The following is a 26,860-nucleotide window of genomic DNA, read 5'->3' on the forward strand; positions in this document are numbered from 1 at the left end:
TGCATAAAGGTTTTTATACCTGTACAACTAAAAATGTTATATACATGCTCAAATGTCCATGTGGACTGAAGTCTGTCAAACAGCTAAGATGATCAAAACCCATCTCCCTGAACACAAGTCTATTATTAGGAAATTTCTTGGTACAGAAAAAATTGAGGCATCGGGTTATGGAGAGAGCACTGTTGCTAAACATTTTCGTGAATGTGGTCATTCTATTACAGCACTTAAATAGTTAATACTTGAGGAGATTCCAGAGTCGGCAAACGAGTGTCTTAATAAAAGGCGCCTACTGCAGAGAGAATGCTACTGGATTACAGAATTGGATAGTGTTTTTCCACATGGATTGAACAAAATATGTAGTTTAAAATCATTTTTATAGCATGATAGCACTTTGTTTAATGTGAATTGACTTTGAAATAATTGCATGCTATTTTTCTCATTGTTACTATGTCTGTGTGAACAGGTGTCTATTTTGCTATATAACCCTTCCCCTCCCCACACCTGGTATGCATGACTAAGGGGGGATGCCCCCGAAATGCCGTCACATCCAAGGTGTAGAGCAGGAGGAAGATCTCAGCTCAGATCGGTCTGTTGATATGTCAAGCTCCACTTTATTTATAAGATCCATGATGAAGTTTCAAAAATAAAAGCTCCTGAATAAACTTGAAACGAACATCGTAATCATGAGTTACTACCCGGCTTGGTCTATATTAGATGGACATGTCTTAAATGTCTCTATATCCCAGTGTGTGTGATTATATAACATCCATCATAGATTATGCCATATGAAAAGTGTTCTTTTAACTACAGCCTTCCCGATTCCATGCAACATAAATGGAAACCACCCAATATGAAACATTTTTTTCCTAGTCATGTAATGGTGGTCTTTGCATAGATTCACTGTGTATACTGGAAAATTACCTAACACATATGACAAACCTGATGTGAAAATAGCCTTTGTCAAGCTGGACTCCAGGCTGATCGTTTGTTTCACTGTTTTGGAGAAGGTAGAAGCAGGATAGAAGATTTGTATTGCTTATATATCTAGATCACAGAGGCGTTTCCAAATTTGATAAAACTCAGTAGTAAAGCAGTATTAGGTCCATGTGTGTTTTTTAGCCTCTGGTTACAAACATGAATACTTCCATTCAACGGCAGAAAGTGGATATCTTGAAAATGGTGAGGAACTGCATACAGTTTTACACAATATAAAGCTTTAATGATGTAAAAACTGTGCGCACACCTCTGCAAAAGGTGTCCATGAACCATAAGCTCTTATTGCAAGAAAACAAGTAACACTGATTAAAAGTTTATTATTTTTATAAGAATAAAATCCAGAAATTGCAGTAGCCAAACACAAGGCATCCTGTGATGGCAAAAGGCATCTGAAAACAAAACAAAAAAAAATGTTCCTAGCAGCTAGGCTCAGTCTCAAACGCACATCCATCCATACATTAGCGCTTGCTGCTGCTTAGGCTATGTGCACACATGCTTGGAGAACATTAATCCGAAGGATTTTGTTGAAGAAAACTGGTAACAATTGTCTCAAATTTCAGCAAAGCATGGTGTAAGATTGAAGTATCCATCAGTCATTTTATAATGTTTTAATTCTTTTCTTGGTACCCATTGAGAAACAGGAAAAAAAATGAATGAAGAGAAAGCTATTTGCTAATCTTTCCCTATGGGAGTCCAATAAACTTCTGGTCCATTACTGCCCCACAAATGCAGCATAATGTGCTTTCTTGAGATGCCCCAAAAAAACAACAAATACACACATGGTAACAAAGCCTTAGTCACACAGCATGAGTACAGCAAGTTAAAGGAACACTCCGGGCAAAAGTGATACCCTGCATTTGCCTAATGCAGAGTCTGAAGGGTGATTCACGACACGGGTATTCTTCCTTAGTGGTGTCTGAATCCTGGCAAGTTGCCTTGTCCCCTCAGGCCCTGCACTTAGAATATATCAGTCCAGCCCAGTGTATTTTTTAAGGACAAAATGTCATACGTCTCCTGTAACAGATACAACAATGTACAAAGCCTATTGGGGAAACTGTTAAAAAGAATCACACAAATGGATCATGATCTGCAATAGTCCATGCGGAATAAAGATCAAATGGAGTTAACAGAAAACCAGAAGTTCTGTTCAAAGGACATTAGGGATTTCTGTTTATACTAGAAACATAAACCACAGCCAAAGAAAGTGACCCTGCAAAAGCAGAACCACATCTCTATGAAGCCATAATGCACAAAAAAATCCTTATTACTCACCTGCCATCTTAACTTTGCTATCACTATCTTGCATAAATTGCCCCTATACAATTTGACAAAATATTGCACTATATTTTGCCATTAAGCACTGAAACTCCTCAAACACTTGTAAACACAAAACATGTGGCAGATCATGAGCCATCAAGTCTTCACCAAAGCGTTGCATATCCATTACTCTTGCTCAGAATCTAATGGATGTGCAAGGTTCTCTTTTCTCACCAAAGCAGGACCTGCATTTTATTAAACATATTTAATCTGCAAAAAATGTAAACAAATGCCATCAATATGGGACAGCCATGGGTACAGATGGCATGGTCCTCATCTACAAACACTGCCAATACGTTAGTTGCTGAGGAGAAAATGCATAAGAGGAGGATGGATGATTTTTTTTTTCCTTGAATGTTAATTACTTTTATGATCTAGAGGTTTCAGAGGCTTTTTCCTCTGTCTAAAATACTGTCAGGTTTCTCATTGGTTTTCCTGGTTGTAAGATCTAGCCAACATCAGAGCTTAATATCAGCCCCTATTGAAAAAAAAAAAACAAGGCCTGCAAGGAAGAAAAACATAGAAATTACAAAAATTAATTCTGTCCAATAAGCTGGAACAGCTCTTGAGGAAGGTGCTGGGTCAGAACAAGTCTGTGTGTGCATTGTGTGCACAAAGCGCAAGGCCAGGTGATGTGTGCGCTCTGGTCACTATTGAGGCGGCTGCTGCAACTGAATCCTGCGCTCAGCAGCGGCTGCCAGCATACGACGGCGGAGGGCAACAAAGTCCGACACCTCGTCTGATGACGTAGAAGATCCATCATCTGGAGTTCTGTTCAGATAACGCCTGGTAGAACACCCCAAAAGAGAGAGAGAAATGTTTGTATACACATATTGTGAGTAGTAGAAACAGCTGTAATGATAGGCTCATTATGCGTGTTCTGCCTTAAGACCCTGTACTTTATTTGCATTTCAGCTGAACATCACTTGACACTAGGCTAGTGGTTACTTTATGTGCTTTTTAGTGCCACAAAACATAATTTCATTTATACAGCAGAGTAATAAAAATCTCTTTATATTCCACTGTGCAAAACTAACGTAAAGTAGTCAACTCAAACATCTATGACTTGGCCACTAGATGGTGCCATTTGTGTTTATGGATTACGGTACTTCTGTCTTCACAAAAGCAGCAGTTTTTAATTTTTATTAATAACTTGGATTCTGGCTGAACAATCATTAGTTATATTCTGTTAATTCTATACACTAAAGAAAACATATTTGCAGTAAAGAAAACAGTACACCTCTGTGGACAGTGTCTGACAGGGTACGGTTGCTGCTGCACAAAAAGATCATTGTCAATGGATAAAGAAAATTACATCATGAATAGAAGGCTTTTGACGGCTATTGAAAAGAAGGGTGGCTATATTGGTCATTGATTTCGTACTTTTTTTATTTTTTATTTACACGTTTTTTTTTGTTTTTTTTTGTAAACTTAAGTAGTTTGTTATTCTCACTTTGGCAGATGAAAATAAACAAGGACAATGGGAAAAGGTTTGTATTTCATTTAGATGCATAATAATTCTTCACACAAATATTCCCCTAAGAAAGCCAAAACCTTACTTTTACTTTCTTAAATATTTAAGTTTAAGATTTCAAAACATTTTGGATTTACAGAGAGCATTGTAGTTGTTCAATGATAAAATTAATCCTCAAAATATAACTTGTCTAATAATTGTGCACACAGTGTATGTAACTATATTATGCATAAAGGCTAGGTTTCCTTTTTTTTTTTTTTTTTTTTTCTTTTAATACTGCCACTGCAGTTTTTGAGGCAAAGTCGGAAGCGGATCCAACAGGAAGAAGTATAAGTCTAAGTCTTTTATATTTCCCATTCCTTTAAAATACACTTCTGGCTTTGGCACAAAAACTGTAGTGGCAGTCCCCCCAAAAAGTGCCCAAAAAAAAAAAAAAAAAAAACCTGTAGAAACCTACCCTAAAGAGAAGATAAATGAATTGGCTTACCCTTAAATAACTGTCGGTCAGCAGCACTACTAGAGTTAACTGACATCAATGACTGGAGGAGGGAGGCTGACTGACAAGACCGTAGTGCCACCAAGATGTTTTTCAGAAGACTATGAAGGCAGCTTATAGCCTCTAAACTCTGATTAAGGGGGTTATGTACATTTTTCAACACAATATTCTAAATGTCATAGGCTTCTTATATTTTTTAGGGCCACTGCCTTTTGATCCCACACACCCTTCTGTATTTACACAGGAAGTAAATCAAAGCTTTTAAAGCAGAAAAATGATCACAAAGAAAAAGTATAATAGGCCAATCTTTATGCTATGTTACCTTCTTGCCAGCTGCACCATGTCCTCCTTTCTTTGGCTTAGCATTCGTTGCCTTTCGTCTGCAGACTTGGAGAACCGGCTGCCCCTGGCCTCAAAGTCTTCTGCATCTGTGGGCTGTGCCTCCACTTCACTGAAGTCTCCATATTCCTCCATATTTTGAGTCAAATTTAATGGAACCCGCTCAGTCTGAAAAGAAGACAACACATATAGAACAGAGTAACCTGAATATATCTGCTGAGACTGCTGTGTTCATCTTTTCCTCTGGTTCACAACTTACCTGGGCATCTCCATTAGTTTCTTGCTCCTCATTAGAATCAGGAAAACCATCAGGTCTGGGTTCATCAGACCTCTGCATGACAAACAAATACAGCTTTACCATCACCATCATCAAATGTATTATCATAACATATTATACAATTGTGGATTTTTAATTGCTGACCTGTGTGGGAAAAGGCACTTGAATGCGTCCCTCTAAAATATTGTCTGTAGTGATCTCCACAGAGCGAGTTATCTGCAGATCCTGCAAGACCAGGTGATATGGGACTTGAGGAAACATGTCTAAAACCTGTCGCGCCTGTGGAGATAGGTGCACATATGTAATGTCTCACAACACGAGAGGCCATTACTCTCACTATACTTTCAGTAAAGTCATAACTAAATTATTTTGCACCAAACAAATAAATCAGATCTTTGCACTCTATACATACCATGGCATTTAGCTGAGAGTTACTTGCTTGGGCAATTCCTAGAATATTTGTTGTGTGCATCACTTCAACTGAGAAACTCGGCAGCCAACTTGCAAACCTTGAACCTGTATTTGTAAGAGAAGTTACTAATTCCTAAAGTTTCTTGTAAAAACTGTAAAGTTTCACTGTTTAAAAAAAAAAAAAAAAACTTGACATGTCAAAATTTTTTATCTGTCAGGATTTGAACACTCTAGACACCGGCCAATCAAAACTTTTCACATGTGTCTAGTTTTTTATAAAGTGACAAACACTTTAATAATTGCTAGAACAAGCAGGGAGAGAAGCCCATGGCTGAGCCTGCGACTGAGACAACATGTAAGAGAGAACATGCTTAAAGGGGTATTCCAGGGAATTTTTTTTTGTTATATATCAACTGGCTCCAGAAAGTTAAACAGATTTGTAAATTACTTTTATTAAAAAAAATCTTAATCCTTCCAATAATTATTAGCTGCTTAAGTTGAGTTGTTGTTTTCTGTCTGGCAAGAGTGCTCTCTGCTGACATCTCTGCTTGTCTCGGGAACTGCACAGAGTAGAAGAGGTTTGCTATGGGATTTGGTTCTAAACTGGGCGGTTCCTGAGACACGTGTCATCAGAGAGCACTTAGACAGAAAAGAACAACTCAACTTCATTAGCTCATAAGTACTGAAAGGATTGAGATTTTTTAATAGAAGTAATTTACAAATCTGTTTAACTTTCTGGAGCCAGTTGATATATAAAAAAAAAAAAACTTTTTTTTCCTGGATAACCCCTTTAACCCCTTAAGTAGCCAGCCAATTTTCACTGTAGGACCCGGCCATTATTTGCACATCTGACCACTGTCACTTTAAACATTAACCCCTTAAGGACGAGGCCATTTTACACCTTAGGACCAGAGCGTTTTTTGAACATCTGACCACTGTCACTTTAAGCATTAATAACTCTAAGACGCTTTTACCTATCGTTCTGATTCCGAGATTGTTTTTTCGTGACATATTCTACTTTATGTTATTGGTAAAATTTTGTCGATACTTGCATCGTTTCTTAGTGAAAAATTCCAAAATTTGATGAAAAAATTGAAAATTTTGCATTTTTCTAACTTTGAAGCTCTCTGCTTGTAAGGAAAATGGATATTCCAAATAATTTTTTTTTTAAATTCACATATACAATATGTCCACTTTATGTTTGCATCATAAAATTTACGAGTTTTTACTTTTGGAAGACACCAGAGGGCTTCAAAGTTCAGAAGCAATTTTCCAGTTTTTCACAAAATTTCCAAAATCACAATTTTTCAGGGACCAGTTCAGGTTTGAAGTGGATTTGAAGGGTCTTCATCTTAGAAATACCCCATAAATGACCCCATTATAAAAACTGCACCCCCCAAAGTATTCAAAATGACATTCAGTCAGCGTTTTAACCCTTTAGGTGTTTCACAGGAATAGCAGCAAAGTGAAGGAGAAAATTCACAATCTTCATTTTTTACACTTGCATGTTCTTGTAGACCCAATTTTTGAATTTTTACAAGGGGTAAAAGGAGAAAATGTATACTTATATTTGTAGCCCAATTTCTCTTGAGTAAGCACATACCTCATATGTCTATGTAAATTGTTCGGCGGGCGCAGTAGAGGGCTCAGAAGCGAAGGAGCGACGAGGGGATTTTGGAGAGTACGTTTTTCTGAAATGGTTTTTGGGGGGCATGTTGCATTTAGGAAGCCCCTATGGTGCCAGAACAGGAAAAAATACCCACATGCCATACCATTTTGGAAACTAGACCCCTTGAGGAACGTGACAAGGAATAAAGTGAGCCTTAATACCCCACAGGTGTTTCACGACTTTTGCATATGTAAAAAAATGTTTAAAAAATTTCACTAAAATGTGTGTTTCCCCCGAAATTTCACATTTATGCAAGGGTTAATAGCAGAAAATACCCCACAAAATTTGTAACCCCATCTCTTCTGAGTATGGAGGTACCCCATAAGTTGACCTGAAGTGCACTACGGGCGAACTACAATGCTCAGAAGAGAAGGAGTGATATTTGGCTTTTTGAGAGCAAATTTTGCTCGGGGGCATGTCGCATTTAGGAAGCCCCTATGGTGCCAGGACAGCAAAAAATATCTACATGGCATACCATTTTGGAAACTAGACCCCTTGAGGAACGTAACAAGGAATAAAGTGAGCCTTAATACCCCACAGGGGTTTCACGACTTTTGCATGAGTAAAAAAAAAAATGTCACTAAAATGTGTGTTTCCCCCCCCCAAAGAGTGGGCTGTACAAAATTTTTTATTTGCACAGCCCACTGTTCCAAAGATCTGTCAGACACCAGTGGGGTGTAAATTCTCACTGCACCCCTCATTACATTCCGTGAGGGGTGTAGTTTCTGAAATGGGGTCACATGTGGGGTTTTTTTTTGCGTTTGTCAAAACCGCTGTAACAATCAGCCACCCCTGTGCAAATCACCTCAAATGTACATGGTGCACTCTCCCTTCTGGGCCTTGTTGTGCGCCCCCAGAGCACTTTGCGCCCACTTATGGGGTATCTCTGTAGTCGGGAGAAATTGCATTACAAATTTTGGGGGGCGTTTTTCCCTTTTACCTCTTGTCAAAATGAAAAGTATGGGGCAACACCAGCATGTTAGTGTAAACTATTTTTTTTTTACACTAACATGCTGGTGTACACCCCCAACTTCACCTTTTCATAAGGGGTGAAAGGAGAAAAAGCCCCCCAAATTTGTTAGGCAATTTCTCCCGAGTACGGCGATACCCCATATGTGGCCCTAAACTGTTGCCTTGAAATACGACAGGGCTCCAAAGTGAGAGCGCCATGCACATTTGAGGCCTGAATTAGGGATTTGCATAGGGGTGGACATAGGGGTATTCTACGCCAGTGATTCCCAAACAGGGTGCCTCCAGCTGTTGCAAAACTCCCAGCATGCTTGGACAGTCAACGGCTGTCCAGCAATACTGGGAGTTGTTGTTTTGCAACAGCTGGAGGCTCCATTTTGGAAACAGTGGCGTACCAGACGCTTTCATTTTTATTGGGGAGGGGAAGGGGGCTGTGTAGGGGTATGTGTACATGTAGTGTTTTTTATTTTATTTTGTGTTAGTGTAGTGTAGTGTTTTTAGGGTACAGTCACACGGGCGGGGGATTACAGCGAGTTTGAGCTGCCGCGCAAAATTTGCTGCATCGCAAACTTGCAGCCTGATACTCACTGTAAGCCCCCTGCCCATGTGAATGTATCCTGTACATTCACAGGGGGGGGGGGGACCTCCAGCTGTTGCAAAACCACAACTCCCAGCATGCACAGTCCATCAGTGCATGCTGGTAGTTATAGTTTTGCAACAGCTGGAGGCACACGGGTTGGGAAACACTGAGTTAGGAAACAGACAATGTTTCCCAACCAGTGTGCCTCCAGATGTTGCCGAACTACAACTCCCAGCATGCTTGGAGTTGTAGTTTTGCAACATCTGGAGGACTACAGTTTGCAGACCACTAATACAGTGGTTCCCAATCTGTGCCCTTCCAGATGTTGCAAAACTACAACTCCCAGTATGCCAAAACTGTCCAGGCATGCTGGGAGTTGTAGTTCTGCAACATCTGAAGGGCCAGATGTTACAGAACTACAACTCCCAGCATGCCTGGACAGTAAGGGCATGCTGAGGATGTGTAGTTTTGCATCTGGAAGGGCACAGTGGTCTCCAAACTGTGGACCTCCAGATGTTGCAAAACTGCAACTCCCAGCATGCCCAGATGCCAAGGGCTGTCTGGGCATGCTGGGAGTAGTAGTTTACAGGGTCCCATTACAGCAATGCATGTCGCTTTACGGCGACGTGCATTGCTGTAAAGGGCCCGACCGCGGCTGAAGATCAGCTCACCTGTCGCCGCTGCCGCCGTCTTCTTCGCCGGGATCCGGGTCTTCAGGGACGAGGTAAGTACCGGGGCCGGTCCCCAGCATTCCCCCGTCCCCCGCCGCGTCCTCCGGTCTTCCTCCCGTCCTCTCCGGACTTTCAGGGGCCGGGCAGGGCGGGAGGAAGTAACCGCCCCCCCTGCGATTGGTCGGTTAACTAACCGACGGATCGCAGGGGATCGGAGGAGGTGGCTCCAGCATGGTCCTGGCTGTGACAGCCGGGATCATGCGAAATTACCGGGCGGTCGGGTCCCAGAGACCCGATCAGCCCGGTATCGCAATCGATTTCCCTTGCGATTTGCGGCGATCGCCGACATGGGGGGCCTACATGGCCCCCCTCGGTGTTTGCCCTGGATGCCTGCTGAAGGATTTCAGCAGGCATCCAGTTCCGATCTCTGCCCGGCGAGCTGCAGAGACCGGAAAACGCCATGACGTTGTGGAATGTCATTGGTCCTTAAAGCCCCTTAAGAGGTTAATAACTCTGGGATGCTTTTACCTTTCATTCTGATTCCGAGATAGTTTTTTCCTGACATATTCTACTTTATGTTAGTGGTAAAATTTTGTCGATACTTTCATTATTTCTTGGTGAATTTATTTATTTTTTTACTTTGAAGCTCTCTGCTTATAAGGAAAATGGATATTCCAAATAAATTATATATTGATTCACATATACAATATATCTACTTTATGTTTCCATCATAAAGTTGACATGTTTTTACTTTTGGAAGAAATCAGAGGGCTTCAAAGTTCAGCAGCAATTTTGCAATTTTTCACAAAATTTTCAAAATCGAAATTTTTAGGGACCAGTTCTGTTTTGAAGTGGATTTGAAGGGCCTTCATGTTAGAAATACCCCACAAATGACCACATAAAAACTGCACCCCTCAAAGTATTCAAAAGGTTTGTTAACACTTTAGGTGTAATAATAGCAGCAAATTAAAGGAGAAAATTCTAAATCTTGGCATGTTCTTGTAGACCCAGTTATTGAATTTTTACAAGGGGTAAAAGGAGAGAAATCTTCCTAAAATGTGTAACCCAATTTCTCTCGAGTTAACAAATAACTCACATGTGTATGTCAAGTGTTCGGCGAGCGCAGTAGAGGGCTCAGAAGGGAAGGAGCGACAGTGGGATTTTGGAGAGTGAGTTTTTCTGAAATGGTTTTTGGGGGGCATGTCACATTTAGGAAGCCCCTATGGTGCCAGAACAGCAAAAAAAAAAAAAAAAAACATGGCATACTATTTTGGAAACTACACCCCTCAAGGCACCTGTGAGCCTTAACACCCCACAGGTGTTTGATAACTTTTCATTAAAGTTGGATGTTTACATTTTTTTTTTTTTTTTTTTTTCACTAAAATGCTAGTTTTCCCTCAAATTTTGATTTTTTTTTAAAAAGGGATAATAGGACAAAATGCCCCCCCAAAATTTGTAACCCCATCTCTTCTGAGTGTGGAAATACCCCATGTGTGGACGTCAAGCGCTCTGCAGGCGCACTACAATGCTCAGAAGAGGAGTGCCATTGAGCTTTTGGGAAAAAAAATTGTTTGGAATGGTAGTCAGGGGCCATGTACGTTTAAAAAGTCCCCCGTGCTGCCAGAACAGTGGACCCCCCCACATGTGACCCTATTTTGGAAACTACACCCCTCACAGAATTTAATAAGGGGTGCAGTGAGTATTTACACCCCAATGGCGTTTGACAGATCTTTGGAACAGTGGACTGTGCAAATGAAAAATTTATTTTTCATTTTCACGGACCACTGTTCCAAAGATCTGTCAGACACCTGTGGGGCATAAATGCTCACTCCATTGTTCTGGCACTACGGGGGCTTTGTAAACACACGTGGCCTTCAATTGCGGACAAATTTTCTCTTCAAAAGCCCAATGGCGCTCCTCTTCTGAGCATTGTAGTTTGCCCACAGAGCACTTTACATCCACACAAGGGGTATGCTCTTACTCAGAAGAAATTGGGTTCCAAATTTTGGGGGGCTTTTGTACTACTTTCCCTTGTGAAAATGAAAAATTTAGGGTAACACCAGCATTTTACTGAAAAAAATTTTTTTTTATTTTTTTTTCATCCAATTTTGAAGAATTTTCATTAAACACCTGTGGGGTGTTAAGGCTCACTATACCCCTTGTTACGTTCCATGAGGTGTGTAGTTTCCAAAATTGGGTCACATGTGGGTATTTTTTTTTGAGTTTATGTCAGAACCGCTGTAAAATCAGCCACCCCTGTGCAAATCACCAATTTAGGCCTCAAATGTACATAGTGCGCTCTCACTCCTGAGCCTTGTTCTGCACCCGCAGAGCATTTTACGCCCACATATGGGGTATTTCCGTACTCAGGAGTGAAAATAAAAAGCATGGGGCAACACCGGCATGTTAGTGTAAAAACTTTTCATAAGGGGTAAAAGGAGAAAAAGCCCCCCAAAATTTGTAGTGCAATTTCTCCCGAGTACGGAAATACCCCATATTCCTTTGGATTGGGGATAAGATGGCGTAAACGTAACTTTTATTTTTTTTTTAAGTCCAAAAATGCTGCTTTGTCACATTTTATTCAAATTATTTTTTTTTATAAAAAGTGATCTTAAGTTTTATATATGCAAATGTGGTATCAATAAAAAGTACAGATGACGGTGCAAAAAAGGAGCCCTCATACTGCCCTATATACAGAAAAATGAAAAAGTTATAGGTGGTCAAAATAGGCTATTTTATATTACTGATTTTGTACAAAAAGTTTGAGATTTTTTTTTTAAAGTATCTAGCCATGGGTATGAATTTAATCGTATTGACCCAGAGAATAAAGAACACGTAATTTTTACCATAAGGTGTACAGTAAGAAAACAAATGCCTTCAAAGTGTGCAAAATTGTGTTTTTCCATTTAAGTTTCCTAAAAAAATTATTCTTTGGGCTCGCCGTACATTTTATGGTAAAATGGTCACGCAAAAAACAAACCCTCATTTGGGTCTGTAGATGGAAACATAAAAAAGAGTTATGGATTTTAGAAGGCGAGGAGGACAAAACGAAAACGCTAAAATAAAATTGGCCTGGTCCTTAAGGTCAAAATGGGCTTGGTCCTTAAGGGGTTGTCTCATCTTCACATTTAGATGACATCTCAGAACCACATTATGAACAATAAGGAAAAACTTAAAGAGTACCTATTACCTAAAAAAACTTTTTATATTTTGTTAATCAATGTATTAGAAACAACTTTCTAATAACAGGTGATTAACAAAAATGTATTTTTATAATTTTTTTTTTACTTAAAAAAATAAAATAAAAAAAAAACACACATTAGCGGTCCCCCTACATGCCCCAGCGCATAGATTTCAGACTCATGCCGGCCTGGCAGCATGAGTCCGAAACCTCAGTGGAGCCGGACACAAGAGCACAGCGCAGCTCCCCGCCTGTCAATCAGACAGGTGGGAGCAAGCGCTGTGACCACAGCATGGGCGCTCCTGACCTTGCAAAATGTCAGTGTAACGTACGGCTACACAGAAGAGGATCAGGTCCGCCTCTCCTAAGTATGATCGTGGTCTTGCTTACGGCTGCACTGAAGAGGATCGGGTCTGCCTCTACTGAGTCTGATCAAGGTCTTCAGCAGAGAGCAGCAAGGTAATGGGCATTATATATTTTGTGTGTGTGTGTGTTGCAGGTCACAGCACAAAAGCAGCAGACTCTAATATGTGAAAGAAGGTTGTGATCTTTTATTGGTTACCAGCAGAGCAACGTTTCAGCTATAACCTAGCCTTTGTCATGCTTGGAGTAGGGACAGTTTAGTTGACTATAGGTACTCTTTAACTCCTTAAGGAATGAGCCTTTTTTGCAATTCTGACCACTGTCACTTTATGCATTAATAACTCTTTTACCGTTTATTCTGATTCTGAGATTGTTTTTTCATGACATTCTACTTTAACATAGAGGTAAATTTTCGTCCTTACTTCCATCCTTTCTTGGTGAAAAATCCCAAGATTTCATGAAAATGTAGAACATTTTGCATTTTCTAACTTTGAAACTCTCTGCTTGTAAGGAAAATGGATATTCCTAATAAATTTTATTTTGAATCACAAATACAATATGTCTATTTTATGTTGGCATTAGAAAGTTGACGTGTTTTTACTTTTTGAAGACATTAGAGGGCTTCAAAGTAGAGCAGCAATTTTCAAAATTTTCACGACAATTTCAAAATCTGAATGTTTCTGGGACCAGTTAAGTTTGAAGCGGATTTGAGGGGCCTTTCTGCAAGAAATACCCCATAAATGACCTCATTATAGAAACTACACCCCTCAAAGTATTCAAAATGACATTCAGAAAGTTTGTTAACCCTTTAGGTGTTTCACAAGAATAATCAAAATCTGCATGTTCTTGTAGCTCCATTTTTTTTCATTTTTAAAAGTTGTATAAGGAGAAAAAGCCCCCCAAAATTTGGAGCCCAATTTCTATCAATTATGGAAATACCTCATATGTTGACATAAAGTGCTCAGCGGGCTCACAATATGGCTCAAGAGGGAAAGAGCAACTGTGGGATTTTTTAAAACAAATTTTGCTGCCAGAACAGAAAAAAAATAAAAATAAAAAAACCCACATGGCATACTATTTTGGAAACTACACCCCTCAAGGAACGTAACAAGGGGTACAGAGAGCCTTAACACCTCACAGGTGTTTGCCAACTTTGCATTGAAGTTGGACATGTAAATGGAAAATTAGATTTTTAAACACTAAAATTATGGTGTTACCCCAAATTACTCTTTTTTACAAGGGGTAATAGGAGAAAATGGACCCCAAAATTTGAAGCCCAATTTCTCCCGATTAAGAAAACGCCCCATATGTGGATGTTAAGTGCTCTTCTGGCGCACTACAGGTCTCAGAACAGGAGGAGCGCCATTGGACTTTTGGAGAGAGAATTTTGCTGAAATTCAAGTCGGGAGCCATGTGCATTTACAAGCCTCCCGTGGTGCCAGAACAGCAAGAACCCCCACATGTGACACCACTTTGAAAACTACACCCCTAACAGAATTTAATAAGGGGTGCAGTGAGCATTTACACCCCACTGGCATTTGACAGATCTTTGGAACAGAGGGCTGTGCAAATGAAAAATTTTCACGGATCACTGTTCCAAAAATCTGTCAGACACCTTTGGGGTGTCAATGCTCACTGCACCCCTTTTTACATTCCGTGAGGGGTGTAGTTTCCAAAATTGGGTCACATGTGGGGGGTGGGGTCCATTGTTCTGGCACTATGGGGGCTTTGTAAACACACATGGCCTTCAATTCCGGACAAAATTTTCTCTCCAAAAGCCCAATGGCATTCCTTTTCTTCAGAGCACTTTACATCCATATATGGGGTATGTTCTTACTCAGAAGAAACTGGGCTACAAATTTTGGGGGGGCTTTATTTTCCGTTGTGAAAATGAAAAATTTAGGGTAACACCAGCATTTTATTTAAGAAAAAAATTCTCATTTTCCCATCCAACTTTAACGAAAATTCGTCAAACACATGTGGGGTGTTCAGGTTCACTATACCCCTTGTTAAGTTCCATGAGGGGTGTAGTTTCCAAAATGGAGTCACATGTGGGTGTTTTTTTTTTTCCCGTTTATGTCAGAACCACTGTAACTATACGCACCCCCTGTGCAAATCACCTCAAATGTACATGGTGCTCTCACTCCTGAGCGTTGTTGTGTGCCCGCAGAGCATTTTACATCCACATAAGGGGTATTTCCACACTCAGAAGAAATTGCGCTACAAATTTAGTTTTTTGTTTTTTTTTCCTTTTACTCCTTGTGAAAATGAAAAGTATGGGGCAACACCAGCATGTTGGTGTAAAAAATATATAAATATTTTTTTTACATAAACATGCTGGAGTAGACCAACTTTTTCTCCTTTCACCCCTTATGAAAAGGTAAAGTCCCCCAAAATTTGTAATGCAATTTCTCCCGAGTACAGAAATACCCCATATGTGGCCCTAAACTGTTGCCTTGAAATACGACAGGGCTCCGAAGTGAGAGAGCGCCATGCGCTGGATGAGGGATTTGCATTGGGACGGACCCAGATGCAAGAATTACACTTGTCTCCGATAGCAAAATTACCCTACGGCAGTGTTTTGTGTAGGTGTAGTGTAGTGTTTTTAGGGTACATTCACATGGGCGGGGGTTCACAGCGAGTTTCCCTCTGGGAGTATGAGCTGCAGCAGAAAATTTTCTGCATCTCAAACTTGTAGCGAGAAACTCACTGTACACCCCCGCCCGCCAGCTGTTGCAGAACTACAACTCCTAGCATGCCCTTTGGCTGTCCGTGCATGCTGGGGGTTGTAGTTATGCAACAGCTGGAAGCAAACTAGTTGCAAAACACAGAGTTTGTTACTTAACTCAGTATTTCCCAACCTGTGTGCCTCCAGCTGTTGCAAAAGTACAACTCCAAGCATGTACAGACAGCCAGGAGGCATGCTGGGAGTTGTAGTTTGCAACAGCTGGAGGCACACTGGTTGCGAAACATTGAGTTAGGCAACAAACTGTGTTTCGCAACCAATGTGCCTTCATCTGTTGCAAAAACTACAACTCTCAGCATGCAGTGACAGCAGAATGGCATGTTGGGACTTGTATTGATGCAACAGCTGGAGGCACACTGGTGGCCAAACACAGAGTTTGTTACTTAAGTCAGTGTTTCCCAACCAGTGGGCCTCCAGTTGTTGCAGAACTACAGATCTCAACATGCCCAGACAGCCGAAGGGCATGTTGGGAGTTGTAGTTATGCAACAACTGGAAGAGGACAGTTTGGAGACCACTGTGTAGTAGTGTCCAAACTGTAGCCCTCCAGATGTTGCCGAACTACAACTCACAGCATGCCTGGGACGTCTGGGCATGCTTGGAGATGTAGTTTTGCAACATCTTGAGTGCTACAGTTTGAACTCCACTGTATAGTGGTCTCCAAACTGTGCTCTTCCAGAGTTTGCAAAACTACAACTCCCAGCATGCTGAGACTGTCCATTCATGCTGGGAGTTGTAGTTTAGCAACATCTGAAGAGGCAGAGGGAGGAATATTGATGAGCTGGGCGGTGCTGCGGACGAGCAGCGCTGACATCAGACTGCCTGTAACCCCGCCTGTGCCAGTTAGCACCTAATTAGCATATACAAGATTTCAGTCCAACTGTGGGGTGGATTCAGGCACAGTAGGCATCAAACTGATCAGCGTCCCCCACACTACCAACTAGTACCGCTGGTTGGTGCTGGGGGAGCAAGCTGACAGTTTTCCTTTCAAGGAAAACTGTCAGCAAGTTTACCCACACTAAACCCAATACACTGGGTTATAGTGTGGGTGAACAGGAGTCCATACAGGGGTCACATTTTTTCTGTACGGTTTCCGCCAAGTTTTTGTCCAGTAATTCACCCCCTTTAGTTGTGCTCTGCAGGAGTGTCCCCCTTCGGCAGTCATACTTTGGGTCCCAGAGGAAGGTGCCTAAACCCGCGCCCCCCACCCCCCTTATTTGCATATGCATTTTCTTCAACTCCACATCCTAGTGACGTGGAGTCACACACTCCCTAAGCGCTGCACTTTGTATGCAGAGCGCAAGGGCTGAAGTTTTTACGCAGCTTTCACGTCCTGATGATGGGAGAGCTGTGCCTCCCCGGAGAGTGATCTGCGCAGTGTAACTGCGCATAATCCAGGCCCTCGCTACTCCTGACTTCTGTAGCGAGGTCAAAAAATGTAAGTGACCCCTGTATGGACTCCTTTTCACCCACACTATAACCCAGTGAATTGGGTTTAGTGTGGTTGAACTAGCTCACAGTTTTCCTTTAAGCAGCAGCATTTGCTCTGGTGGGCCTAAGCCATCCCACATATTGTATAAACAGCTATTAGTATAGATGCATGTATTACTTCTGCTACAGAATAATAGCATCAAATAATTTATTCCTACCATCAAAATGGAAGAAGTGATTATGTTGATTGAGGCGGGGTCGCCCCTCTGTCACAGTTAGTGGGATCATATTTTGATCTATGTTGTCTCTTGGCTGCTCTCCGCGAGGTCTGGTGCCATCAGCCATATTGAGAGACATTCTACAAGTTGGACAAGAAGTGTCCTGTTCCAGCCAAGAGCGGAGGCACGAGCTGTGAAGAGAGAAATCAGAAGTTTTGTTTAAGAATTTAAAAGGGCACTATCGTTTCAAACAACTGGAAAAATGAATAGCAGATGTGATAACATTTGCAATATATTTTTAATGTGCCTTTAAGTAGAAAAATCATTGCATACATATGGCCACTACGGAGGTCTCAATGCTGTCGAGTCTCCCTCACTAATGCCATTTCGTATCTAGAAACAGATATTGAGAATCGGAATGGAGAATGTAATGTCAGGCCACCCTATGCACTGTGTGTGATCGCTTCTACCTTACTGTTGATAAGGTTGACAGGTAGTCTGAAACAGTACAGGCCACGCAAGCTAGCCTATCAGAAGGATATCTTTGTGCGCCATGCAGATAGGAGGGGGAAACGCAGCAAGAATTGTGACATTTTGCTTAAGGTAAGCTAAGACAGCCTAGGGAAATGCAGCACATTATGCCAATTAGTCGGCGAGTGTGCACATTCCCATGCACTGCTCTAGCTCATCCAAGTGAGGGAACTTCCATTCTCTCATGTGCAGTATGAAGACATGAAAAAAAATAACCACCAAGAAAACTTTCTATCATAGATAAGAGTGAAATTAAAGCCTCGCATCCTGTGATGTGTGTGTGGGGGGTCAGGTACACTTTAAAGCTTTTAAAAGAAAATGTGAAAGGGTCAAAACCACGACATTGGCTTCTTAACCCCTTAACGACGCCGGACGTAAATGTACGTCCCGGTGAGCTGGTACTTAACGCACTAGGACATACATTTACATCCTATGCATAACCGCAAGCATCAGAGCGGTGCTCGGGTCATGTGCGGCAGGTTTCGGCTGCTAATGGCAGCCAGGGACCCGCCGGTAATGGTGGACATCCGTGATCCCGCAAATGTCCGCCATTAACCCCTCAGATGCCATGATCAATACAGATCAAGGCATCTGCAGCATCGCGGTCACTAAAATGGATGATCGGATCGCCTACAGCGCTGCTGCGGCGATCCGATCATCCAGAACGGCAGACTGAGGTCACCTCACCTGCCTACGCTGCCTTCCACTGGTCTTCTGCTCTGATCGAGCAGACCAGAGTAGAAGATGACCGATAATACTGATCAGTGCTATGTCCTATGCATAGCACTAAACAGTATTAGCAATTGAATGATTGCTATAAATAGTCCCCTATGATTGGGGGGGGGGGGGGGGAGGACTATTAAAGTGTAAAAAAAAGTTTTAAAAAAATAAAAAAGTACAAAAAAAAGATAAAATAAAAAAAAAACCCTCCCCCAATAAAAACGTAAATTGTCCCATTTTCCCTATTTTACCCCCAGAAAGAGGAGTAAAAAAAAAAAATGTTTTGTACATATTTGGTATTGCCGCATGCGTAAATATCCGACCTATTAAAATAGAATGTTCATGATATCGTACAGTGAACAGTGTGAACGTAAAAAATTAAAATAAAAAAGTCCAAAATAGCTGCTTTTGTATAATTTAAAAGTTTTATATAAGCAAATATGGTATCAATAAAAGTAAAGATCACAGCACAAAAAATGAGCCCTCATACCGCCACTTATACGGAAAAATGAAAAAAAGTTATAGGTCTTCAAAATAGGGGGATTTTAAACGTACTAATTTGGTTGAAAAGTGTGCGTTTTTTTTTTGTTTTTTTTTTTTAAATGGGCACTGTCACCAACTTTTACTTTTGATATGTTGTAGTACTTATGTACAACAACATCTCTCTAATATAGTTTAATTATTATTTTTTTTATTAACAGAGTGTATTTTACGTTTGAAAACCGGCCACTAGGGGTCTCCCTCCTAGTGGCCGGCTGCAGCCTGGCGTGACGTCACGCTTGAATTCGGACCGATGCCAGCCGGACAATCGGCCTGAATTCATTCAGGGTACGCTCGCTCCCTGCCAGTCAATCAGACAGGCGGGAGCGAGCACTGAGAACAGAAGAAGCGCGCATTGGCTCCCCCGCTCCCTGGCCTCGCACGCCGGCATCCCGTCGCTGCACTGTCCTGGTATGTCTGGGGGGAGGGGGGGCGTGGGCTTGAAAAGCAGGGTTAGGGTGGCGGGGTTCGGGTAGCGGGGTACAACTCCCAGCATGCCCTGACAGCAAATAGATGTCAGGGCAAGCTGTGAGTTGTAGTGGTGAAACAGCTGGAGGCACCCTGTATAGATGAACTAAGGGTGGAAGTCAGCCCCAGCAGGCATTAGTGATGTCTGCCTGCTGTGGAAGTCTGCCTGGTAGTGAGCACACTACCAGGCAGACAAAACTGCATTTTCTAAATAGTAAAAAAAAAAAAATGTAAGGCAGGGAGGGGGTTAGGGATAGATGGGAAATAGGCAGGGACAGAGAGGGGAAAAAAATAGTAATAGTGTGTAATCATGGGTATCATTTTAATTGTATTGACCCAAAGAATAAAGAACACATATCATTTTTACCGTAAATTGTACGGCGTGAAAACGAAGCCTTCCAAAATTAGCAAAATTGCGGTTTTCTTTTTAATTTCCCCACACAAATAGTATTTTTTTGGTAGCGCCATATGGTAAAGTGAGTGATGGCATTACAACGGACAACTGGTCACGCAAAAAACAAGCCCTCATACTAGTCTGTGGATGAAAATATAAAAGAGCTATCATTTTTTTAAGGCGAGGAGGAAAAAACAAAAATGTAAAAATAAGTCCTTAAGGGGTTAAAAGGCATTTTACCAAATAAAGAAAAAACATTTGATGAAGCAATACAGCACCTACTTGTGAAACAGGTGTCCACAGGGTAGTTTGCGTGCAGCTTGCATTGAATCCCAGCAGATGGCGCAATCATCATTATTGGCCTCCAGTTCCTCAGCAGTGGCTATTGCAAAGCTATTAATGTAAAAAATGATGTTAGTTACATTTGTAACACAGGGGAACTATTAAGATTTTGTGTGTACCAGGATCAAATATAATTAATTTATACACACACACACACACCTTACATATTGTAAATATTTTATTATAGCTTTTCATGTAACAACAACGAAGAAATGTCACTTTCCTATGATGATAACAACCAACCCCAAACACACGACAACCAAGACAACCACTGCCTTGCTAATGAAGATGAGGGTAAAAGGTGATGATGGACTGGCAAAGCAGGTCTCCAGACCTAAACCCTATTGAGGGGCATCTTCAAACGGAAGGTGGGGGTGCACAAGGTTTCCAACATCCACCAGCTCCGTGGAACATCTTCATTCTTTTGACAGAGAGACACACACAGTGATGTGGAAATCCTATCACTTGATGCCTGGGACATGCTGTTCCGGGCACCCTACAAGTAAATTCTTTAGGCATTTAGCCCTGCTTGGGGCTTTGTGCTCTGGGATTCAGGACCCACATCCCGCATGTCCCAAGCGAGTGCCGCTTTAACCCGATAACTACCATGGACGTGTATGCTCATCCAATGGCCGTTAACTGGGTATGAAGCGGGCTCCCGACTCGAGCACGCGTCATACCAGCCAGCCCCCAGCTTCCTGTAGCTGGGGGGCGGCGTTAACAGCCGACAAGCCGCGGCCGGCTATTAACCCTTTAGATCGCCGCTGTCAAAGTTGACAGCGGCTTCTAAAGGGGGGGTCAATCCACTACTGAGGTAGCCTGAGGGCTTACCTCTCCTGCTGCGGCGGCTCCAGTGCTCACAACGACAATTGAGCGCAGAGCACACAGATCAATGGGATTGTATGTAATCCCATTGATCTGTATGAGGAATCAAATGATTCCTCCTAAAAGTCCCCTAAAGGGACCAAAATTTAAAAAAATTTCCTTGGTAAATGTTTAAATCACCCCCCCTTTTCCCAAATTCCATATAAAAAATATATAAGCATAATAAAAATAAACATATATGGTATTGCCACGTGCGTAAATGTCCGAACTATAAAAATATATCGTAAATTAAACCACATGGTCATTGGCATACGCGCAAAAGAATTCCAAATTAGCGTATTTTTGGTCACTTCATACCATAAAAAAAAAGGAATAAAAAGCGATCAAAAAAATCCAATGAAAACAAAAATGGTAATTAAAACTTCAGATCACGGCGCAAAAAATTTGCCCTCATACCGCCCCATACGCGGAATTTTTTTTTTATAGGGGGGGTCAGAAAAGGACAATTTTAAATGTATTAATTTTCGTGCATGAAGTTATGATTTTTTCCAAAAGTACGACAAAATCAAACCTATATAAGTAGGGTATCATTTTAATCGTATGAACCTACAGAATAAAGATAAGGTGTCATTTTTACCAAAAAAATGTACGGTGTAGAAACGGAAGCCCCCAAAATTGACAAAGTTGTGTTTTTATTTCAATTTTGTCGCACAATGATTTTCTTTTCCGTTTCGCCATAGATTTTTAGGTAAAATGACTGAGTAGAATTGGTGGCACAAAAAATAAGCCCTCATATGGATTTTTAGGTGCAAAATTGAAAGGGTTATGATTTTAAAAGGTGAGGAGGAAAAAACCAAAAGTAAAGTGAGTTGTGTTTTTTTTTTTTTTTTTATTTTTTTTTTGGGGGGGGGGGGGGGGTTTGTTTCTATTACAAATGTAATCAACCCCTTAAGTACTGAGCCTTTTTTTGCAATTCTGACCACTGTCACTTTATGCATTAACCTCTTCAGGACGCCGGGCGTATGCATACGCCCTGCATCCCGAGTCCTTAAGGACGTGGGGCGTATGCATATACCCGTGGGAATTCCAGTCCCCGCCGCTAGCCGGTTCGGGACTGGACCGGGAAGCCTTCAGCAGGCATCCCGGCACATCGCCAAGGGGGGTCCTGAGACCCCCCCCTCCATGTCGGCGATCTCATAAAATTGCATGTCAATTCAGACATGCGATTTTCTCCTATTCCGGGCTGATCGGGTCTCTGGTGACCCGATCACCCGGAAAATAGGGATGATCGGAGCTGTCAGTGACACCCCCGATCATCCTGAGGGATAGGAGCAAGGTCACAGTGCTGCGATCTCCTTCTATCCCCTGCCATTGGTCAGAACTGATTCTGACCAATGGCAGCGCAGGACAGTGGGTTGCCATGGCAACCCCCTGTCCTGCCCACCTGCCCACCCCTGGATGTCGTGGGGAACGTGGGGAGAAGATGGAGGCCAGTACCTGGAGGAGAAGATGCGTGTGGACCGCCGATCGTCGCTGGAGACAGGCGCAGGTAGGGAAAGGACGGTGGGGGGGGAAGGAAAAGGGCAGTAAGTGATATTTACTGCTGCCCTTCCTAGTTGGTGCCAAACTGCAACTCCCAGCATGCCTAGACAGCCAAAGGCTGTCTGGGCATGCTGGGAGCTGTAGTTTTGCAACATCTGGAGGGTCACAGTTTGGAGACCACTGTTACAGTGGTGCCCAAACGGTAGCCCTCCAGATGTTGCCAAACTACAACTCTCAGCATGCCTAGACTGCCCATGCTGGGAGTTGTAGTTCTGTAACATCTGTCCCTTCAGATTTTGCAATTTTCATGAGATTTTTGAAAATTGCTGCTCTACTTTGAAGCCCTCTAATTTTTTCAAAAAGTTAAAATATGTCCATTTTATGATGCCAACATTAAGTGGATATATTGTATTTGTGAATAAAAATAAAATTTGCAATATCCATTTTCCTTACAAGCAGAGAGCTTCAAAGTTAGAAAAATGCAAAATTTTCTAAATTTTCATGAAATTTTGGGATTTGTCACCAAAAAAGGATGCAAGTAACACCGAAAATTAACCACCAAAATAAAGTAGAATATGTCCCGAAAAAAATCTCAGAATCAGAATATTCGGTAAAAGCGTTTGAGTTATTAATGCGTAAAACGACGGTGGTCAGAATTGCAAAAAAGGGCTCAGTCCTTAAGGTGAAAAAGGGCTGCGTCCTTAAGGGGTTAATAACTCTGGGATGCTTTAACATATCGGCAAATTTTTGTCGCTACTTGCATGCTTTCTTGGTGAAAAATCTAAAAATTTTATGAAAATTTTGAAAATTTAGCATTTTTCTAACTTTGAAGCTCTCTGATTGTAAGGAAAATGGATATTCACAATAAATGTTATATTGAATCACATATACAATATGTCTATTTTTGCATCAGAAAATTTACCTATTTTTACTTTTTGAAGACATTAGAGGGCTTCAAATTATAGCAGCAATTTTCATAATTTTCATGAAAATTTCTAAATCTGAATTTTTCAGGGACCAGTTAAGTTTAAACCGGATTTGAGGGGCCATTCTGTGAGAAATACCCCCTAAATGACCTCATTATAGAAACTACACCCCTCAAAGGATTCAAAATGACTTTCAAAAAGTGTGTTAACCCTTTAGGTGTTTCACATGAATTGCAGCAAAGTAGAGGAGAAAAATCAAAACCTGCGTTTTTTACACTAACATGTTCTTGTAGCCCCCTTTTTTCATTTTTAACCCCTTAAGGACCAAGGACGTACTGGTACGCCCTTGGTACTGCTCTTCTGATATAACGCGGGGTTACACAGTAACCCCGCGTCATATGACGGCGGGCCCGGCGTCATAGTGAAGCCGGGACCGCCTCTAATAGCGCGCAGCGCCGATCGCGGCGCCGCGCGCTATTAACCCTTTAGCCGCGCGGCTAAAAGTGAAAGTTCCCGGCTAGCTCAGTCGGGCTGTTCGGGATAGCCGCGGCTAGTCGCAGCATCCCGAACAGCTGACAGGACCTTCCTGCCTCCTCGCTGTTCGATCGCCGGAATGACTGCTCAGTGCCCGAGATCCAGGCATGAGCAGTCATGCTGCAGAATCGTTGATCACTGGTTTCTTATGAGAAACTACTGATCAATGATGAAGATCAGTGTGTGCACTGTTATAGGTCCCTATGGGACCTATAACACTGCAAAAAAAAAAGTGAAAAAAAAAAGTGAATAAAGATCATTTAACTCCTCCCCTATTAAAAGTTTGAATCACCCCCCTTTTCCAATAAAAAAAAAAAAAACACAGTTTAAATAAAAATAAAAACATATATGGTATCACCGCGTGCGGAAATGTCCGAATTATAAAAATATATCATTATTAAACCGCTCAGTCAATGGCGTGCGCGCAAAAAAATTCCATCAATTGATCGATCAATAAGTCCTATCAATGCAAAAATGGTACCGTTAAAAACTTCAGATCACGGCGCAAAAAATGAGCCCTCATACCGCCCCATACACGGAAAAATAAAAAAGTTGTAGGGGTCAGAAGATGACAATTTTAAACGTATTAATTTTCCTTCATGTAGTTATGATTTTTTCCAGAAGTACGACAAAATCTAACCTATATAAGTAGGGTATCATTTTAATCGTATGGACCTACAGAATAAATATCAGGTGTCCTTTTTACCGAAAAATGTACTACGTAGAAACGGAAGCCCCCAAATTTACAAAACAGCGTTTTTCTTTCAATTTTGTCGCACAAAGATTTTTTTTTCCCGTTTCACCGTAGATTTTTGGGCAAAATGACTGACGTCATTACAAAGTAGAATTGGTGGCGCAAAAAATAAGCCATCATATGGATTTTTAGGTGCAAAATTGAAAGAGTTATGATTTTTTAAAGGCAAGGAGCAAAAAGCGAAAATGCAAAAACGGAAAAACCCCCGGTCCTTAAGGGGTTAAAAATGGTAAAAGGAGAAAAAGCCCCCCAAAATTTGTAGCCCAATTTCTCTAGAGTACATAAATACCTCATATGTTGACAAAGTGCTCAGCGGGCTCACAACATTCAAGAGGCAAAGAGCAACTGTAGGATTTTTTTTTTTTTAATTTGCTGTCATGGTTTTTGGGGGCCACGGCATACTATTTTGGAAACTAGACCCCTCAAGGAACATAACTGGTATAGTGAGCCTTAACACCCCACAGGTGTTTGACGACTTTGCATTAAAGTTAGACGTGAAAATGGAAAATTAGAATTTTAACACTAAAATGATGGTGTTACCCCAAATTTATCTTTTTCACAAGGGATGATAGGAGAAAACGGACACCAAAATTTGAAGCCCAATTTCTCCTGATTAAGAAAACGCCCCATAGGTGGACGTTAAGTGCTCTGCTGGCGCACTACAGTGTTCAGAAAAGAAGGAGCAAAATTTTGCTTTTTGAAACTGAATTTTGCTGAAATTGTTTTTGGGGGGCATGTTGCATTTAGAAAGTCCCCAGGGTGCCAGAACAGCAAAAATCCCCCCACATGGCATCCTATTTTGGAAACTACACCCCTCAGGGAACGTAACAAAGGGTACAGGGAGCCTTAACATCTCACAGGTGTTTGACGACTTTGCGTTGAAGTTGGACATGGAAAATTAGATTTTTAACACTAAAATTATGGTGTTACTCCAAATTTTTCATTTTCACATGGTGTAATAGGAGAAAGTGGACCCCACAATATGAAGCACAATTTCTCCCGGTTAAGAAAACACCCCATATGGGGATGTTAAGTGCTCTTCTGGCTCCATACAGGTCTCGGAACAGTAGGAGCGCCATTGGAGATAGAATTTTGCTGGAATTGAAGTCGGGGGCCATATACATTTACAAACCTCCCATGATGCCAGAACAGCAGAAACCCCCACATGTGACCCGATTTTGGAAACTATACCCCTCACAGAATGTAATAAGGGGTGCAGTGAACATTTACAACCCCTGGCGTTTGACAGATTTTTCATTTTCACGGACCTCTGTTCCAAAAATCTGTCAGACACCTGTGGGGAGTAAATGCTCACTGTACCCCTTTATTACATTCCGTGAGGGGTGTAGTTTACAAAATGGGGTCACATGTGGGGAAGTTACACTGTTCTGGCACTATGGGGGCTATGTAAACACACGTGGCCTTCAATTCCAGACACATTCTCTCTCCAAAAGCCCAATGGCACTCCTTCTGAGCATTTTAGTGCGCCCACAGAGCCCTTTACGTCCACATATGGGGCATTTATATACTCAGAAAAAAATGGTGTTACAAATTTTGGGGGGCTTTTTCCTATTTCTCCTTGTGAAAATGAAAAATTTGGGATAACACCAGCTCCAGGCCTGAGTCGGGTCCGCGCTGCTCCAGGCCTCCGTCGTTGCTATGCGCTGAAAGGCGCGGCGCATGACGTCAGAGCGCCGCGCCGTGCATAGCAACGACGCTGGGGACCAGCATCGTTTCTATGCGCGGCGCTCTGACGTGATGCGCCGCGCCGTTCAGCGCATAGCAACGACGGAGGCCTGGAGCAGCGGAGCAGCGCGGACCCGACTCAGGTAATTATGCCACTGGGGATGGGGGGAGGCAACGGGGCAGCGGCAATGGGTGCCACTGCCCCTTCTCTCCCCCTGGCTGTCGGCGCCGCTTCTCTCCCCCTGGCTATCGGCGCCGGCACTGATAGTCAGGGGGACAGAATGGGCAGCGGCGCCGATAACCAGGGGGTGAAAAGGGCCGACAGCAGCGCTCTAGACCCCAGGAAAGGCAGGGGGAGAGAAGCGGGCAGCGACGGCCTCTCTCCCCCTGCCTTTCCTGGGGGGGTATCGGCGTATAACACGCACACAGACTTTAGGCTAAAAATTTTAGCCTAAAAAGTGC

At 42.0% G+C, this 26,860-nt stretch overlaps 1 protein-coding gene across 4 annotated transcripts in view; it reads right to left on the bottom strand.

Moving 5' to 3' along the window:
- Positions 1-26,860, bottom strand: part of AMFR (autocrine motility factor receptor) — a 66,820-nt gene that overhangs the window by 15,804 nt on the left and 24,156 nt on the right. For 2 of the 4 annotated variants that reach the window (XM_056526263.1, XM_056526262.1), the window contains exons 8-13: positions 20,072-20,182; positions 17,137-17,327; positions 5,312-5,415; positions 5,044-5,178; positions 4,882-4,953; positions 4,606-4,790 (exon numbers count right to left, since the gene is read on the bottom strand). In XM_056526263.1, the coding sequence (XP_056382238.1) occupies positions 4,606-4,790; positions 4,882-4,953; positions 5,044-5,178; positions 5,312-5,415; positions 17,137-17,327; positions 20,072-20,182 (798 nt within the window). Of the gene's footprint in view, positions 1-1,297; positions 3,100-4,605; positions 4,791-4,881; positions 4,954-5,043; positions 5,179-5,311; positions 5,416-17,136; positions 17,328-20,071; positions 20,183-26,860 lie in introns of those variants that run through there. The other 2 variants (XM_056526265.1, XM_056526261.1) reach the window with 2 other exon arrangements.

Source organism: Hyla sarda, chromosome 6 (genome assembly GCF_029499605.1).
Source record: "Hyla sarda isolate aHylSar1 chromosome 6, aHylSar1.hap1, whole genome shotgun sequence".
NCBI classification, from domain to species: domain Eukaryota; kingdom Metazoa; phylum Chordata; class Amphibia; order Anura; family Hylidae; genus Hyla; species Hyla sarda.